The following is a 20351-nucleotide window of genomic DNA, read 5'->3' as shown; positions in this document are numbered from 1 at the left end:
ATATGTGAGGGGTGCACTTCGTGAAGCTTTGAAATTTCTTCGAGCACAAAATGTCTCGTGCTTAACTCAAAACAGAGGCAAGCCTGCCTCTCCTTGAACTTTGCATTTAGAAGTCATTATGATCACTGCCTTCTCTGGCAGACATTCTGGAAACTACACTATACTGTTCAGACGAGAAGGTCATCCCTGAGTTCAAAGATCCGGACTCCATTTCCTTCCATTCAACTGAGTTGATCACTTTCAGGATACCTTTGGTAGGCTGAGCGTTGCATTTAGAATTCTCACTTCACAGAATTCATTCAGCTAAGTAGCCTCCGAGATCCATAGGTAGTTCTGAATAGGACTGTTTGATTAAAAAATGAAAAATGTTACTATTAATTTTCTTCTAACCATCAATCCCCAAACTGTACTGACAAGTTTAGTATTACGATTAGATTAAAGTAACCCAGTATCATCTCTTTGGTGCCTTTAGGGTTTTGAAGTGTAAGGGCTAATTGAATTTGTTTGAAACAGTAGAAACACAAACCCAATAAATGATTGCTGCTATAAAGCAACTGCTCCATTTCAGAGAATCATTATGTCTGTCTTAAAGACTTTTGGATAAAGGATTGGAAATCCAAAGCATATACATCATAACAACTTGGCTCCTTAGATTTTTAAATTCAAGTACGATGGATACTATTAAGCCCTGACTAAAATCAAACAACCAACATTAATTATATCTTTTAATATTCCAATCAGGAGTTACTAAGAATGTTTTAAATACCAGTGAGAACATACATATATACATATATACATACATACATACATACCAGTGGTAATTTATGAAAGAGTAAAGAGCCCCAAATACTTTCTGCGCTTTGTAAAAATATGGCAGGTTTGTGTGCCCGAAGCAAACTATTTTTTAATAATGTAGCACATATAAAAATGTTTCCAGAGTGTGCTCTTTTAAAAATTAGACTAATGCAAGATAATACATACTCTAGGGGGGAATAAACTTTGCAAATTACATAAGTTGAATGGCCTTAGCTAAATTTTACGCTTAACGTTCCTTTTGTTTACTGTAATATAGTGTGTCCAAAAATTCATTACCTGGTATTCTTTTAGGGAACTTTCATCAATGTATCCCTTTTGGCAACCATAAATAGGATTTTAGTCATCTTACAGGGAAAAAAAATAGTTTTATTCCTTTTCCTACATAACATCAAACATCTGCATAGTTTAGTAATCCAAGATAACTTGCCTCGTAGCATTACTCAACAATTATAATTCCTGTTCAATTTTCAAATCAGTACATGCTTTGGGACTTACCGACTAAGTTGCTAAGTAGCAACATATGGTATACTACTGCTCCTGTGATGTTGCTGGGAGCAAATAGCATAATTCTAAACTTGAAATGATTTTTATAGAAAGCCAATGCTGGAATGGCTCCAGAAATGGAAGTACACTGTAAAAATTAATGATATTCTTTTAGACAGTCCCAAAGGGCTCTTTGGTACTATCTACTACATGCCTTCTATACCTCTGAAGCTAGTGTATACAGATCCTTAAAATGTTTTGCATATCATTCTGTAATTGATAGGCAGCTTTTAAATTGTGTACGACCTTATAATAAGCCTGACAACTATGCAATAAAAACCCATGACATTTCCACTTCTCCCTAGCTCCATTCTTGGAATATGGACTATTTTCTCCTCTAATAGCTAGCTGTGAGTGTGCTGGCCACTCAGTACTTTAATTTAAATACCACTTAACCTTTTTTTTTTTTTTTTTTTTTTTTTACCTTTGAGTGCATAGAATTTGAAGCATGTGATGCAAGACTTCTTTGTGTGTTTTTAGGCCCCGGCTAAGGGCAGACCATGTTGCTTGTTATCGCATGAGCTTGCAGATCTCCTCCCAAGTAGTTTGTGAGAAAATGGGAGCATGTTAAAGAAAGAAAAGCCAAATGTGAAGTGTGGACAACAGTCCTTCATAAAGTCACTTCTTTCTCATTTTTAACGCGTCATGTCTGATTGACCAATATGGCGGAGTAGAGAACAGCAAGGCAGGGGGGATCTGGCTTCCCACCTTAGCTCTCACTCTTCCCTGGAATCTTCCAAACCCACTCAACTCTGACTCACATGCCCCGAGGCCCCTTTCCTTGAAAAACTCAAGCCCCTGTCTCCAGCCCCTAGAATTATGGTACCTTCAGTAGCTCCTTATATGTGATGCTACTCAAGATGTAAGTGTTCATTTCAAGTAAAAACATCAAAGGAAACAGAAGAGGAATCTGGTTCTCTTGATTTAAACTATGTCACCAAGGTTATTTGTTGGTGTTTAGTTTTTTTTCTTTGAATCCAATCTTTTTTTATTTATTTGTGTTTCATTTTGAATATGTGCCATTACTTTGTCTCCTTCTTTCTTTCTCTATGGCAGTTTCCAGAATATCATTTTCTGTTTTCTGTTCATTCTAAGCTTCCCACTCACACTGGTGACATTTTCTCCAGTTCTCTGGATGCAGAAACAGTCTCATGCATGCCTCTGTTGGGGTACTATGTGAAAAAGTTTGAGAAGGACTGATCTTTTTTTATGCAAGAAATAATCACTTGATGGGGGAATCACAAGGTTTTTATGGTGTCAGGTCATAGAGAAGCTTAATGCTCAAGACAGTTACTTGACTGAACCATATTTTCAATAAATCACTTCCTCCTTGACCTTGGCTTTTACTCTGCTAAACCATTTCCTTCTGTTTGGTTTCTGTCCTTACTTCCTTGCTTGCTTTATTCCTTCTCTCCTCCTTTTCCTCCTTTCTTCTTTTTTTTTTAAATTTTTTTAGTGTTTATTTTTGACAGAGAGAGAGAGAGAGAGAGAACGAACAAGGGAGGAGCAGAGAGAGAGGGAGACACGGAATCCGAAGCAGGCTCCAGGCTGTGAGCTGTCAGCCCAGAGCCCGACGCAGGGCTCGAACCCACAAACACATGACCCAAGCCAAAGTCGGACGCTTAACTGACTGAGCCACCCAGACACCCCACTTGTTTCTTCTTCTTACTCTCTCTCCTTCCCTCCTCCTTATTTCCATGAATACCTATCCTTTAAACTTGAACCAATTTTTATGGTTAATTCTGAGCATCACAGTAAGCCTGAAGTATTAAATGTCCTGACCTGAGATCTGATTTTGGATTATTTTCAGTTTGTGCGGGTTTCCCTTTGCTTCTTTTCTTTTCCCCCCACAGAAATCCTGTCTCTTACCTGGTTCCTCAAATCTCAAGATGAAAAAACACAATAATCGGGGCACATGGGTGGCTCAGTTGGTTAAGCATCTGACTCTTGATTTCAGCTCAGGTCATGGTTCGTGAGTTTGAGTCCTGCATCAGGCTCTGTGCTGACAGTACAGAGCCTGTTTGGGATTCTCTCTCTCCCTCTTTCTCTGTTCTCCCCCGCTCATCCTCTCTCTCTCTCTCAGAAATAAACAAACATTTTAAAATGTAATGATAAAATAGATGCAATATTATTTTTTCCTAGAATCTTAAAACTGAGCATTTAACACATTCCATATCACGTATTTTGAATATAAAAGTTGAAGGGCGTCTAGATATTAAGGGCAGCCCTCTCGTGTGAGTTTCAGGTTTGATTTCTAACTCCACTTGGCTCCTGTTCCTGACTGCAGCTCAGACTCAACATAGTAATTCATCAAATCAACATTCATCACCTCCAACCTACTCCCTCACCCCTCAAGCTTTCTTATTTCCTGTATTGTCTATAGTCGTGAGAGGTAGCACCGCTCTACACAGTCACCAAGACACCAAGAGCGTCTCCCTTATGACTCAACCCTGAGTGAATCTCAGATAGCGTTGATTCTGCTTTTGAACCTGTCTCTTCTTTCCTTCTACGTAATTACTGCCTGAGACCCGGGCTTCAGAGTTTCTCATTAATTTCTCCCACGTCACCTCACTTCCACCTTTCCATTTCTCCTCTTCCTGTTGCCGAATGCTCCGTGTCTCTTCCCTCTTCCACGCCTCTCTAGTGTGTAGTCGGAGTTGTCGATGTACATGTTTGTCCCTCTGTGGCCTGTAGCGAACTTGTAGAATTGGTACCCACTTCCTCGTCTTGCCCACATGATTGCAAGCTCTTGAAAACAGGGCTCACCCTGGTTTCTCCCTGTATCTCCTGTGCCTAGAGTGTCTGACATCAGAAGTATTGTTTGTTAAAAGATGAGTCGGTGATTAAAATATTTTGCGTACATTTTTAAAAAATCATATGAGCTCTTTGAGTCTTCTACTTGCGGTGACTTTTCAGTGCTGCACTGAAGCCGCTTAGCAATTCTGGCCCTGCTCATTTCGTTCCAGTAGCTTCTCTGCATCCGGGCGCCATTGCCTCGACACATCAACAAAAGGCACCAGCACTCCCGACTCTGCAGCGAATCACTTCAAGTACAGGACTCAAAGAATTAATGTGATAACAAACTAGATCATAATAGGTAGTTTTTCCTACAATAATATTGTGTTCCTGTTTTTTCATAAGCAATCCAATGGCCATGGAACCAATAGGATTCTCCAAGTTCTTTTTGTACATTAGTTTCTTAAATCTACTGTTAGAATTACAATGTTTTGAGACCTGCAAACATATTAGAAACAATATATTTTTAATTACATGTTTTCTAATGAGAAAATTCTCTAGGTTAGAGTATAAATGAGGTATGAAAAAAAGGGCCTAGAAAGCATAATATTTTAAGGAGCATTTTTGGAAAACACACACACACACACACACACACACACACACCTCCCTTGACTACGGGCCATAAAATTTCCGTGATTGTGACATAAATTTCAACTATAAATTAGACCAATTACTTCTAGATTGGTTCCTTTTGGCAGAAATTTCAGGAATAAAGTCAACTTGACTTTTTGACCGTTGACCCAATAAAATGGCAAAGCTGCCATGCTTTGAGTAATCTAGTTAGTCCAACAAAGTCTGGCATCTTAACAAGCCCAAACTAGTTACTCAAACCAGTCTTCAGTGTAACATTCAAATGATTACTCTGCGCAGTCCCGGAGGTATTCATTACAGACAAAATTGTTCTTGTTGCCTTGCATACAAGCTGAGTTTTCAATGGGAAATGAAAGGAAGCCTGGAAAAATAGGCCACCTAATTAAGTTAAACTACTCTAGCATTTGGCTTGACATCTTCATTACTCAAAATTAAAAAGATGCTTCACTTGAGCACACAAGTTACTATTGTTTATGTTGTTTTCTTCCTAAATTGGCTTCTTACATGGAAGTCTGTTTTTCAGAATTATATCTTGAAATAGCTTGCATATTTCTTACAGTTTATAAAAATGTCTTAATAGCTGTATGGATTCTGAACGCGGGCGCCATGCAAATATATATCTTGGGGCTCTTGATGGCCAAACACACATCAGTCTTTCTGCATATTTTCTTGATCATTTACATATTGGTATGACTGAAATTTAGATGATTTTTTTTAGCCACCCAGTCTTTATTTATTATTATTATTATTATTATTAGTGGGGTATTGACTCTGTTAGCTGTAAATGATCAGTTACATGAGAAATATGATTCCTCAAAAAAAAAAAAAAAAACTTTAAGGAGACCATAAGATTTAAACTGAGATTCATTTGTCCAGTAGAAGTGTTTTATATCAACCTCTCTAGCAGAGCTATTTTGGGAAATTTTCAAACATAAACACATGTAGAGCACATCTACTGATTGCCAGTTCCCACTCATTGACACTAATGAGGCAGCTGACAGGTTAAATGTTGTGTGTCATATACATTTCCAAGCTGTGGGATTTGTGAATATAAGACTCATTTTTTATTTCACAGAATGAATGTTTGTTGCTGAGTATGCTTGTGAATTTTATGATAATTGTTTAATAGTATGTTTTTTTAAGGCATTAGGGAAATGCATTTCAGTGACAAAAACTCTGAATGTATCTGAGTGGAATAGCGTTGGTGGTAAGAACAGATTCTCAAAAAAACATGGAGCTTTGTTTGGAGGATGGTGTGCTCAATGGTCCGCTGTTAAGTGACACCAAGGCATCTTGGCGCAGGGAAGGGTGCTATGTCTCCAGGACACTGCCTGACCAGTTCTACAGGTGCACTTGGTACGTTTTGAACGTAGCCCATCGGCTTGTTCAAAATTGTATTTTGTGGATTTGCTCTCTAGCATGTGAACAATTATGAAAAGCTAGATGATCCTTCCTGTGAAGTTTTGCAGTGTAGAACTTGCTAGATTTTTCGTCTGGCACGTATTACAGTAAACCTGTCACTAAAGAATGTCTACAAAATAGGTATGGTATTTCAAGTTAAGAATAGTAACATGTTGAATGATGTCATCTGTCTATGCCAACTCCATTTTCCAAGGCACTTAGAGATTGTTCGAAACAAACACTAACATTTAATCGCACCAGTACATCAGATAGAAACGACTTTGCCCATTTTTAGCGTCAGAACACTGAGGCTTGGAAAAGCTGAGGTTTTTGCCACCCACCCGTATCTCTCCTGAGACCTCCTTCTTCATATCCTCATCTGCCACCTAAACACCTTTAAAAAGTGTCAAGTTTCCCTTTGTAGTTTCAGTTCCTCGGTTTTGGAACAGACTTAGCTAGACTTCCCAGAAACACAGGTTTCAGTTTAATCTTTATGTCTATCCGTATTTTTTTTCTCTCTCTCTCTCCTGTGGTTTTTTTTTTTTTTTTCTGATCTATGTTATTTCACAGTTTGGATATAAAAACGTATAACTATAGCCCTAGTGGTTTGAAATTAATTGGTGCCTGTCTTGGAAAATATTCTCCATACATTCCTTGTTGCTTATACGTTATAATTGTTCCTGTCACAAGCTGAGTCAAGCAAATGACATCTTAGTCCCACCATTGTATTATTCAAATGGAAGAGCCTGCTCTGAAACTCACAAGGACTCTCACGGTCATTGTTTAGGCCAAACGTTATCGACTTCTTGTATGTAGGCTTCCCGGTATGCAACTGGGGGGTCTCCTTGCCTTTCAGAAAGCTCTCCTTCAAGAAGGGCTAAACCTACTGTGAGTTGCAATTTTCTGAAGGCACGAAGCAGAGTGGCCTAGGACGAATGGGGTTCAGGGCAGGTAATAGGATTGCAGGGGTGGGGCAGGGCTGGCCGCCCCAGACACAAGTAGCCCTCAGGGAAGCCTGAACTCCTGGATACTGTGACTACTGAGCTGTTTATTTCTTTTGCTCTGACTTCAGTGAAACGTCTTGCTTGTCAAGATGATGGTAAGTTGTAGTGGGAAGCTTCTGCTTGACTAGAAGTTTAGGTTAGCGCTCCCCGACCCCCACGGTAATGAATGAATTAGATCCATAATAATAATAAAAGCTGTCAGTTGGCAGTCCCCTGTGTCTGGCAAGGAACTCAGCAAAAGCTTTGCATACATTATCTCATTTAATCCTTATAACAGTTCAGTGAGGATGACAGAGGTACAGTGCTTGGCCAAACAGCAAAAAGCTGGTAAGTATCAGAGCTAAGATTCTGGGCTAGGAAAGCCTCATGCCCCAGCCAAATTCCATCCTCGCTCAGCTAGCCTTTGTTTTATTGTAGAACGTCAAGGTCGGATGTTGACGGACTAACCTCAGCCACCTCGTTAGTACAGAGAGAACTGCTCAGTTCTGTTACACGTGTGAGAATATTCTGAAAAATATTAGGGTGGACCAAATGAAATTGCCAATTTCCATCGTTTACCTACCAAAGCAGCAATTTCATAATCTAATTTCAGTTTCATGTCTCCTACTCGTTCAAACACATATGAAAGCTGTACAAAGGTGAGGTGCTTTTGCGGCCCCTGTTTCTTTTATTCATGTGTCCAGGGCGACGATTCCTTCCTTCCCGTCTTTTCTAGTCTTACCCACCCCTTTCTCACCACTTCTGTCCTGTTTCCTCTGTCTTCTCACAGCTCTTCTTGCCCAGGGCTGGTACACTTTTCCCGCCCTTCACACTTTTCCTTTCTTCCTCTGGGCGGTAAATAAAGTACGAGGCTTCCCACAGAAGACCCTTCCGGCTACTCTTCCCCAGGGATCCCACTTCTGGGTCACTAAACTGAGGAAATTGTCTCCAGTTGTTCAACTTTTTTGTTTCTTCCATGTCCCTGTCTTCAGCTCCACTTGGGTAAGCTTGTTTTCTAGCAGAGACTGGAGGACGTAAGATGATCCTCGAATACCTAAGGATCCACTTAGAGTTGATTCCTGGTAAAAGATCCAAAGAGTAGGAATTGCCTCTGAGAGGCTGGTGGGTAGAAACAGGAACCCCCCCTTTCCTGGCTCCCCTTGATTGAGGGAGGAGACAAACCAAGAGCACAGACCATCTGTGTAGTTTTCCTCCTCTGCTGATCTGGCTTCTTTGTGAAGAATGTGATTTTACATCCCCAACACTTACTGATTTCCACGCAACAGGCAAAAATGTGAAGAGTGGCCGTAAACACATACACCATGTATTGTTAAGTGTACGTATGAAATATGTACATATAAAAACAGGCCAGCACTCAGTGCTCAATTCCACGCTGGCTGCCGGCATGTGACTGAGCAAATAGAACTTGACCAAAAATCAATTTAACACAGGTTGTTTTTTTTTTTTTAAAGAAAATTTATCAAAGCTTAAAGGCTGTATGTGGTGTTACATGGTATATTAAAACCCAGTACATTTTATTCAGTTATTACATGTAAAAAAAAATAAATCTGTAATGATGCTATCACTGTCCTCTCTACCCACTTCGTTCTCTAAGTCCAAGCAAATCATTTCACCTCTTTGCACATCATTTTCCTTAACTGCAGAGGGGAGGCATAATCTCCAGGGTTTTCTCTGGGATTCCATTTGAGCATAAATATAGAACTCTAGAACAATACCCGAAGGGGGAAAAAATGCATAAGGTTATTCATCACAATGTGGCTCATAACAGAAAAATCAGAAACCCTAAATATTTGGTAATAGGGAACCAATAGGATAAATTATGGAACATGCACACGATGATATAGTGTGCAGCCATTTAAACAATAATGTAAATGATATTTATTGGCATGGAAACTCATTCATGATTCATTTTCAGTGATCAGATTAAATTATGTGATGGAATAATAAAATAATATAAATAATAATGTAGCAAACAATTTATTGATTGCTCATAGGAGCCAGTATATTACTCAAATTATTTATATTATCTCATTCATCTCATTTAATGATGATTACCCTTAATGAATTGAATACAAATGTCATCCCTATTTTATAGATTTGGAAACTGAGGCTTAGAAAAATTCAGTCCCTACACCTACTAAGAGGTCAGCTGAGATTTTCATATCGTATTTCTACCTTCAAAATCAGAGCTCTATGATCTGACTTAAAAACCCAAAACGAAATAGCAAATATGGAGTATATACAAAATCTTGAAAGACATATATTTTTTTTTAATGTTCATTTATTTTTGAGAGAGAGAGAGAGACACAGAGTGCGAGTAGGGGAGGGGCAGAGAGAGAGGGAGACACAGAATCTGAAGCAGGATCCAGGCTCTGAGCTGTCAGCACAGAGCCTGACATGGGGCCCGAACTCACGAACCACGAGAGCCAAAGTCGGACCCTTAACTGATTGAATCACCCAGGTGCCCCAAAAGACACACATATTTTAATAGTGTTTTTTTTTTTTTCTGAGTGGATGGACTAACAGTGATTTCTTTCCATAGGTATACATTTTTCTGGTTAACATGGATTATTTATAAAATAAAGCAAAAAAAAATGTTGAACTGAATCTCAGAGTGTATGAACTCAATGTGAGAATTCAAAACATCTGAAAAACTAAAAACAGTATAGCTGCGTTTGTACATAAAATTGTGTGCTCAACGGTGAAATTTCAATGTTTTAATTACCCTCTTAAACGCTCAGTACAGAATGACAACTTGTTACCAGAGGAACATCTTTGGGCCCCTATTAGGGTTTCAGAAGTGACTCCTGCTCTTAATCTGTTCTTCCTAATCATTCCTGTGTGCACTGTGGCTTATGGGGGGCGGGTGGGGGGGGGGGGGGAGAGTACGTTATTTATTTCCCAAAAGCTTGTTTTTTGTGTGTTTTGGGGAGAAATGCTTTGTTTTGTCTTGTTTTTTTAACCAAAGGGGAGGCCCATATGACAACAGCCCACAACACTGGTTTTAAAGTATCCCCTAGAAATGTGACTCGGAGACTCACGTAGGCCCCCAAACAGTACTGAGAGGAAATAAATGTTCCCCATTTCAGTATCATTAATAAAGTGTGGCAGGAGAAATGCCTATATGTAAATGCTAAGAACTTTTCTGGAAGTCTGTGGAGAAGTGGCCTCAGCACCAGCCCTGATTCACAGAAGAGTGTTAGACTACTTTGCCCTCCCCATCCCCGATCTGAATGTGCTTGGCTCACTGCCCCAGGACCCCTGAATCCTCAAAGCTTCAGCCTATTCATGGAATCAAAGCTCACCCAGTCCTGGCCCTAAGAGCCAATGAGCGCCATTCGCTGGGGCGGCCTCAGGTCAACCTCAAGTTTTCTGGTCTCATTCAGGCTTTACACACTGGGTTTTCGGTTATGAAAAAACATAATCCAATAAAAACCAGTCCCAGTAGAGGACTGACTTGGGCTCAGGACCCCCAAGTTTGTTTTGGTCAGGAGGGCCGATCTTGCCCTTGAAGTTTTCTAAGAGTTGAAGACGTGACCTTGCTGTCGAATCTCCCTGCCGCATTGTCCAGACTCGCTCATTTGTTGGTTTTATGATCCTCCCACGATCACGTAGTGCATTTCTGCGCAAGTGTCTGATATCCGGGCCTTGGTTTTTCTTTTTTTTTCCTAATATCCAGGGTAAATCTGCTTGTTATGATCCCTTCATCAAACCAGCTTCAAGTAGTTCTACTTCCGTTTACACTTGATTCCAACACGCTCTTTATTGGGAGCCTAAGTTTTTAAATATTTTCTGACTCACCTCCCTCATAACAAACTGCATCTCAGAGTTCTCTGTATCTCAAATCCCACTCTGGAGGATGCCTTACGCATAGTAGGTACACAACAAATGCTCTGAGGCGCTTGTGGCCTTTTGCTTATTAGCACAGGTCACAAAGATTAATGAGCGTAAATAAAATAAATTTTGTACTTTTTACCAAAAAAAAAAAAAATTGCACTTTGATAACTGTTGCTTGAAAAATTAGCACATTGTGTGTTTTTAAATGAAGATGATTTATTGCTATTGTCTAACATGTGAGGAAAGACAAAAAAATTGTTTGCAGGATCATTGGCTTGAGCACATCAATGGCACTGTTGGACAATTCTTGCTGAGTGTTAAGATGATTTATGTAACAGACCAAAGCTTTCCACAGTAATACATTATAGTCTCAAGCTATCAGCCCTTGTTCCTGCAGAGACAAAAGAATCTGAAAAATACCTACTTTTGAAGGTCTTCTCAAAAGAAATTGGCGCTAATGTTGATGCTGTTTAAACTCTTTCGAGAGAAATCACCATTACATGCAATGTCTTAACTTCTGAAAACACACACAGGAAGTTTATCATTTTTCTTTTTGAAAAAAACTCATTTTTCGAATAAACTCTTCAGTTTACTCTCCTTTGCATTTAGTTCTTTGAATCATGCAACAAGAATTTTCAATAAAGGATGAAACATATTTAAACATTGGTATTTTTCTATCCTGAAATTTCGGGAATTATGTTACAGATTAAAAATTAAGGCGTTCTATAGATGTGTGATGGCAGTGCTATTTATTTATCTTTCAAATAAAGATCTATATGAGAAACATATTTTACAATGTTATAACCATAGCCATATTTTTAGTATATGCATGATTGCATGAAGCCATCACATAATTTAAAGGTATGTACAAGATGATATCTTTTGAATTCTTCTGAGTTATGGGACTTCTTGTCACCAAAGATTGAGTGCTCTGTATAATGATTGCAATGTGTGGACAGAGACTCACAAAGACAAGACCCCTCTGGTAGGGAAACCAGATTTTAAAAAGAGAAGAAAAGGCAAAGTCCAGAAGAGAGTTCCCATTATTTGTTCCTGGTCAGCATATATGAACACTCTACCTAGATGGTATGAAAACATGAATTCTCTGTAGTCAAAAGAAAAATCCTAATTAACATCCCACTTCCAGATGCAGTCATGTAGGATAAGAATAAAAAACAAGAACAGGCTGTAGCAAAAGGCAATGTGGATTGCAGAAGGAGAAAATGTAAACAGGATACCCGGGTCATGGAATATGTTAAGCAATATGATTAAAAAGGAATGCGAGTATGTAATTAAACAGACAGGGGGAATGAGATCTTCCAGAAACCAGGTGAGAAATTTCCTTTCCCTTGTCACTAAAATAGGGGTCCTGGGAGGGTTCAACAGGGGCAGGGGTAATGGCTTTAGCCAAGTGGCTAAAAAAGCGTCCATACAGGTCAAATCAAAAGAGATTGGAAGTATCCTCTGTTACTTTCCTGTGACCCAGTCTCTTGGTTCAAGTCTCAAAAACAAGCCGTCTGATTAGCAGTTTTACCTCCTTGCCAAGAACCTCCCGGTGAAGACAGCCTTTCCATAACACAAGGCAGTATGTTAGCAAGGATGGCTTTTGTTGCAAATTTAGACACTGAAATTGTGGTTCCCGAGTTCATTGGCCTTTTCCCTGGGTCAATAGGAGTGGAACTGTCAGGAAGCCATCAGTCCGGGCTCAGGGTCTGCCTGCGCAGTTCCCGGAAAAAGCAGAGCTGTGGCCCTCTGCAGGGCTAAGTAGGTGTCCTGCGAGCTTTTCAGCAGCCCTCACCTGCTCGCTGGTTCCCCCTATCATTTTATTCTTTAATTTCAAAAATGCAATTTCATTCCATTAAGATAAAGGCAAGACTTTAGGAGGAGCGCTGGAATGAACGCATTACGTATGAATGGGGCTATAGTTTGTTTCAGTGTGAGTTCTGTTCAATGGCAAATACACTGAAATTCCTTTATAATGATGTCTAAACCCTCTCCTCTACTGTCTGTAGTTGTTTGTTTTCTTGGACATGACCCATTCCACGACATGTATAGACCCACTTAATAATAGCTGTAGCTATGCTAAAGCTGCCATTTATCAAGAACATTCTGTGTGGCAGACATAGATTAGTAGGCTTTTTACCTACCTTATGTTTTCGCTTTCAAGGCTCAACAGAACCCCATGAAGCAGGTTTTGAAACAGGCTCACAAAGAGGAAGAAATCAGCCCGAGAACCCACACTAATAAATGCTTCAGAGAACCTAGATGCAGTTCCTATCTTCTGGACTCCAGAGCCTCAGGTCCTTCCAGCATGCTCTTGGCTGTTCTTATCAGTCACTGAAGGAATCATTATGAGTACTCTCAACTGACCCCCAAATCTATAATTTTTAATAATTTTATAGTTTTTAATTCTATATTTTTATAATTTTATAAATATATATTTATAATATAATTTTATAATTTTTAATACTACTTTCATATTTCCAACGGTTCCTTTGTGGCCTTGAAAAGTTCCTACGTATTTTGGAATTAGCCAAGCCTTGTGTTAGTACAGCCCGCTTCAAGCCACATTCCATGACTCTTGGCTTCTGTTCCCTGGTCCCACAGTAGAGCTGTCCTATGCCACATCCCAGCACCAGCGACATGATGAGACTCTCCTGTGTCTAGGACCAGTGAGTAGCTTCAGATCAGAGAGAATCTGGTTAAGTAGCAATAATATAACTTTGAGTTCTTTGAATCATTTACATCGTACAGATTGGCTGTTATTTAGAGCAAATCACTTTGCATACTTCTTTGTTTCCAATTTACCTTTCGTGAACCTGGTGAAGAGGCAAGATAAAATTAAAAATATTGGCTTGAATTTTGTGCCACTATCCCTGAATAATTTCTCCATGTGTATAGATGGTCACCATTGACTTTTATCATTCCCCGGGGAGAAGGCAAGCTGTATGGCTCAGTCTGCTGGTAAGATTCTGATCTCTAGACTAGAAGGGGTAACAGGCACTGTGAACAGTGATAAGGAATACGATGCCACCTTGAAAGTCCATACCTGTTCTCCAGAATTCTACTCTCGAATCAAGCCCTGTGGATCCTCAGAGGACCTGGGGTTGACTCCTTGGTGGTCTCTAATTCAGGCTTAGAAAACACAAAACAAAACGTAGTCCTGTTTCTCATGAAATATGTAAGGGCCTTAGAAAGGATTCTTGGTCCCAAGACAAGTGGAGAATGAAAAATACTTGAAACTCATGGCCTTTCTGAGACTTGAAGGAAGGAAATAAGCCCAAGTCAGAAGGGCCCCAAGTCAGTAGACAAGTGTAGTAGGTCCACTGTATCACCCGAGGATGACCTTAACAGAAGACTTTTGGGACTACCCTTCCACTGCTTTCATCACAGTGTCCCTGTTCCTTTGCTCAGAATACCTTCCCGTCGGCTCTATACTTACCTGTATAATTAAGCCCTTGCTGCTGGCCAGGCATGGGGCATCAGACCTGCTGTTCCCAAGGGATCCTGATGTGGAGCTGAGGCTTCCATGGGGTCCTTAGCTGATGTTCTACCTGTAGGAGGGACTAGGTTTCAGCAACTTCTGAGAATCCAGGAGCCCCAAACCCACCCTCAAAAGTCCTCTGGGACCTCCGTGTCACTACAGAAGGGCGAGTGCAAGCCATTTCAGGACAGATCAGCAGGCCACACTACCTTGAGCCAGCCTTTCTCGAGCTACTTAAGCCTTCATGTCTCTAGCAGGATAGTTTTGTCTTCCTGACATGCTGAGAGATTAACCTTACATACCGTGTTGTCAGCTGACCAGTGCAAAGTCTGGGGAATACAGGGTATTTATTCAAACCCTTGGAATAAAAGTGATATATTCCCAAATTTCTTGCCTTTAAAAGGTCACCTTAGCTTTCATTCAGTCATTTATGTGTTCATTCAGTGATTCATTTGTTAATTCATTCAATACACATTGAATACTGACTCTAACCAGGCAGCCTCGGGGGGATAAGGAAAATACTGAACCATATCCTCTTGCAATACATTCCTCCAAAAACTGTGATTTTTTCTCTAATATATAACTTACTATTGTTAAGTCAGACCTACTCCTATTAAGTTTTTAGAAATTAAAATAAAGATGTCATGTCGTAGAAATCAATGTTGAGGAATTAGCTAATTCATTTCCACATTAAAAAAAATAATTAGTAATTAGCCTGGCATTGAGGTTTTTGTAAGTTCTGTGACATTCTGACGTTTATACAATTATTATGATACTTCTCTATGGCATCAATTACACTGTAATAGGCCCCTGGCAAATAACCATATCGTGACTTCTAATGTAAAGAACAGAAACTACCAGGTAACCTTATGTTGTTAAAATCCCTGATCCACGTAACTACCCGTTACCATTTAGGTTGTGGAATCCGTGGTTTTGGTACATAAGTGCATGGATTAAATAACATTAATGTGTAATTACATGAAAATAAACAAGGTAGCTTTGTTAAATTGCAGTACAATTGTTATCGCTGAATGTAAAGTGATACCAATTAAACCTTCCTTTAAAACACCACAAATTAAGATTTAACTACTGGAGAAATGCATGTAAAGCTATGGTATGCCATGGATAGAATATCCCTGAGTACTTTCTGAGGTTTAATAGCATTTATAAAATTAAAAACATCTTTTCCCTTTATCCCTGGCATTAACTGTATGTTACTTAGTGAAGTTTCAAACAGACACCATTTAATTCTTAAAAGATAAGCATCAACAAGTTCAGCCTTTGAAGGGCTGACGCAAAGACAAATTATGATTTCTTGTGTTCATATAGAGTAAATATTTTAGTGGGATAGGCATTAGCATGGAATTTCGGATGAGGAAAGACCTGATACCGAAGCTAATGTTAATTCTTAAATTATGAAATTTCGTTGATCAAAAACCATTGGGTGTTGGCAACTTGGTATCATTCAGCCTCATAAAATAGTAGCAGTTAAACTGTTTCTATGTCACAGCGTATATCCATCCCTCATATATTCTGAGCTGTTTACCAGCTGAGTCAAAGTTACTTAAATTCTGAGCCTCAGTTTTCTCTTCAGGAACACAGGACTGTCACTGAGGATTAAGTGAGGATGACATAGTCAAAGGACCCAGTACAGCGCTTTTTACAAAACCAGCATTAATAAAAGTGCTTCCTCTCCCACTTCCCCACTTCAAATCTTTTGTGCTTCTTCTTAAATCAATACTTGTCCCGGGAACTGTTGGTTTAGATCCATAGACTCAAGGTCTAAAATATATCAGGCAAATGAGAATTTAATCAAACTTACAATTTTGACACTGAGCCCTAATGGGCTTTTCAGACAAGAGATCTAAACTATAAACAGGAAGAGCTGGTAACTGATGTTTGAACTTTCAGAGCTGGTGATTTCTTAGCAGAACTTTCGATGGCCAAGAAAACTTATCTGCAAAGATGAATCAAAGCTTGCCTTCACCTACCCCTAGTTTCTAACCCGCGCGTGCCTCTACGTGACCAGGTCTGAATTCCAGATGTTCCCAGTAGCGCTTCATTTCATCGTGCCTTCTGACAGCACCTAAACAAATATATTAAAACCTGTACAACATTTAGCAAGTGCAACTCGAAGATTTTCTTTCTGTTAGACAAATAGACGCCATCTGGAAAAAATAACCCCAGGCGCTTGGACGCAGGAGCATGAAGCTTATTGGCTGAACACCCAATGAATACCTTACATTACTTTCTTTGGCTCCTACCCTCTGCCTGCTCATTGCAAATCTTGCACACTTCAGCAGGGTCTGTGCTGTTAGATGAGAAAGTCCTGTTACTCGTGTACTCAAACACTATGAAGACGTGCCTAATTTGAAAGATAAGCTTGCAAGAATGAACCGGACCCAGATCGTTTCCTTTTTATTGTAACACCTGCTGCATAAAGGACTACTAGATATCACTCTGCCTTGATATTAATTGGAAACAATATTTTATTGTTCAGTCCCCCCTCATATTTTCAATGTTTACCGCATGCCGTTTCAAACGGGAGTGTCCTCGTATAATCTTTCCTTCCTTTCTCTTTCCTTTCCCTCCCTATCTCTTTTCTCTAAAGCTTCTTTCCAAAGGGAAAAGCCCCACATATGTTGTTATTTGTCTTACTGATTGACTTTTATTCCTAAATTCATATTATAACAATGTTAGTGTGATTTTGCCTTTCAAATTAGCTGAAAGGAAACTGAATGACTGTAATATTAGTTATCAGCTTTTAGAGGAAAGCCAAATAGATGGGAATTGTCAGAAATCAAGAGAACAATCTTCACTTTATTTTGATGGTATAATCTTCGTGGGAAAAAAAATAGCTTTTAAAGGCTTTTTTATTCCCCATATCAAACTTTCTATGCAACCACACTTAGGCGACATGCTTAACTTACTTGTTTGCTGATTATTTTTCTTTTGCCCGTTGTAAACATGCCGCTTTTCAAAACTCTAAAGTGATTTCCCCAGAACTTCTGGAATTCATTTTATGACGTCTCATGACCTGAGCAGTGGGGGGTCCTATGAAACATGTTTGATTACACATTAATTTTATAAATTGCCTTCCTTCCCCCCAATTCCCATGAAAAAGGCATTCAGTTAGATTAAAACTCTGGAAAATTTCAATGGGACCTTTGAAATCAATGTTTGAGTTCAGTTTCTCGGAAAAATAAAACTGCCTGATGGAAGTTCTCTTTCTACAAGAAGTGCATATGCCTTTGAGGCATTTTTTTTTCCCATGAATAATAGTGAAATGACAGCAGGGTAATCTGCATGTTTGAAATGTCTTGGCCAAATCCAGGATGCTGCTTGTAATAAGATCTGAGGGCTCATGTGTATTTGTTCATGGTGATGAAGAAGATGGGACTGATAATTTGCAATGATGTCGTTTGTCTTTTCAGTCTTACCCTGGTCCAAGTCTGGAAAGTGAAGACTTCAACATTCCACCAATCACTCCTCCCTCCCTCCCTGACCACTCACTGGTGCACGTGAATGAGGTCGAACCCGGTTACCACTCTCTGTGTCACCCAATGAACCATAATGGCCTGCTACCATTTCATCCACAAAACATGGACCTACCTGAAATCACCGTCTCCAATTTGCTGGGACAGGATGGAGCACTGCTTACTAACTCCATTTCTGTGGTAAGAATCTGCTTACCAATTTGTGGTGGGGGGTGCGGTGGGGGGGGGGGTGGGGAGTGAGGGACGTCGTGAGAGTAAGCTCGACTCTAACGCAAGAAGCTTTAAATTGGAGTAACACAGGATTCTGAAACTAAGCATGAGTTTTTAGCTACGGAGAATGTTCTCCATAGATTCCTAAAGCCATTTTCCATTTTATATTTAATTCAGGGAAAAAAAAATCAATGAATTACATGTTTGATCACTTATATTTATAAGCCAAACTTCTAAATACTATTTGACACTGAATGCCCTGTCATAAAGTTGACAGACTTCTCATCACAAGGCAGATCCTCATATCTTCTGACCAGGGACTTCTTTTAAACTGGATTTCATTTTATGGAAAGCAAGAAAACAATTTTCCTTTTTTATTTTGGAGGTACAATTCTAGTGATTAAAATTCATCTCCCTCAAAGTGTTTCAATCTATTGGTCCCATTGACCCTATGAATCTTCAAATGTTCTGTAGTTCTCAAAGTTAGTACGAATGTGTCTCCCCCAGAAAACGAGCAAAAAGTACATTTCCAGCCTCTACCCAGAAGTCCAGGGATCTGGATTTTTAACAGGCAGCCCATGTTTGAGAAACACTAGCTTATCATAAAATCGTTCCTTCTGATTTTTACGTGATCTTAAACCTTAATAATTTCTCTGTCTATATCTCGAGTAGTGAAAAATATTTTCAGTGGTATATGGCCAAGGACAAAGCTCTTTACCATGTCCTCAAACTCTCCCTGAGGTTAACATTGACTTTTAATTAGCACTCTTTGGTTTCCGTTGTTCAATCACTTAACAGTACAAGTAACTCAATTGTCATTTGGGTAAGTCACTGAACAGTGCTGTCATGTTCACAATGAATAAATTGATGAATTTGCTCATATTATATTGTTTCTGATAGGCAGCATTCTTATTATCACTTATCTAAATCATTTGGGGATGTAGCTTTAACTTGAGTGGCTTCGCAAGGTTTTTCTGTTAATCACAAATGTGAAGGGCGGGGGTTGGCAGGCCGTGGGGGTGGGGGAAGAGTCAAAAGAAACCGTGCAGTAGTTTTTGGAGAATGAATCCCAGAGCCTAATGCCATGATAGTGTCTAGATTCTTCTAAGAACTGGCAGCTAGCCCAGTGGCCAAGAGAGGGGAACTCATTCACAGCCCTAATAGTGGCAGAAAACTGCTGTCCTCCATTTTTTTAGATTATCTGTTACCTGTATAGATTTGTCCTACGAGTACGAGTATTAACTCTGGCTTGATGAAATATAAAATGGATTTTTAAACAAATATGCTAAATTTGTAAATCTGAATAATGTACTTCAAAGTGGTCACCTTGAAAAGTCTCATGTCTGTTCCTCTTTGGGGTGAGGCCTTCAGACCCAGTTCATGAGTCAGTCAAGTGTCCCAGGGGTTGCTTTTCTAGGCATCAGCTATTCATTAAGAAGGAGAAGAAGAATGCATACAGTATATACAGTACCCGGTCAGTCCTCGGAGCTTTCTCAGGGTGTATGGAGTGGGGCCATAGAAGGGGTGATGAGACGTAATTTAAGTCTCAAAACCCTTTTTCCTTTATATCATTTGCCTTCTTAGCGTTCCTAGGACTGCCTCAATATACCATTCACTCATTAAGAGACGCTTCTTGGGTATATATGTGCATACATAGGTTGTACATAACATACGCACATACGTGCGTATATTCTCAGTATATATGTGTCGAGGATTTCTCCAGAGTGGCCGTAATGGCAATCACACTATCCTTAAATGGCATGCTCAGAACTGGACCTGATCACAGCATGAAATACACCACTTTCCAGGCCCTTCCTCCACTGTGTGTTTGTCTTACTCTATTAGGAACCTCACGTCATCCAAATGTCTTTATGCTTTCTTCACCCAACACAATGTCAAAAACAGGACTTTAGGTATTTTCCCTTCAAAGCGGTATTTCCTTTGGAACTTTTAGCACTGTAGAAAGCAGAGGGGCCCTGCTGGCCTAACCTAAGGGGATAAAGCTCTAACGTGCCATTCCGGTTCTTGGCAGGGTGCATCTAGCAGGATCTTTCATAGAATGGTGAGCCTTCCTGATACCTCCCGGACCACATTCTGAGGTGGACATCCACTTTGCCTACTCTCAGTACTGGCCCTACCATTTTATGCTGTTACGTAAAATGCTGCTCCAAC

General features: G+C 39.7%; 1 protein-coding gene across 3 annotated transcripts in view; it reads left to right on the top strand.

Moving 5' to 3' along the window:
- TOX (thymocyte selection associated high mobility group box) overlaps positions 1-20351 on the top strand; it is a 306345-nt gene that overhangs the window by 159381 nt on the left and 126613 nt on the right. For all 3 annotated transcript variants that reach the window (XM_023248542.2, XM_023248541.2, XM_019822707.3), the window contains one exon: positions 17907-18149. In XM_023248542.2, coding sequence (XP_023104310.1) covers positions 17907-18149 — 243 coding nt within the window. The remainder of the gene's footprint in view (positions 1-17906; positions 18150-20351) is intronic.

This window comes from Felis catus, chromosome F2, assembly GCF_018350175.1.
Source record: "Felis catus isolate Fca126 chromosome F2, F.catus_Fca126_mat1.0, whole genome shotgun sequence".
NCBI classification, from domain to species: domain Eukaryota; kingdom Metazoa; phylum Chordata; class Mammalia; order Carnivora; family Felidae; genus Felis; species Felis catus.
The sequence above is the reverse complement of the archived record's forward strand: the minus strand, read 5'-3'. Positions and strand labels throughout refer to the sequence as shown.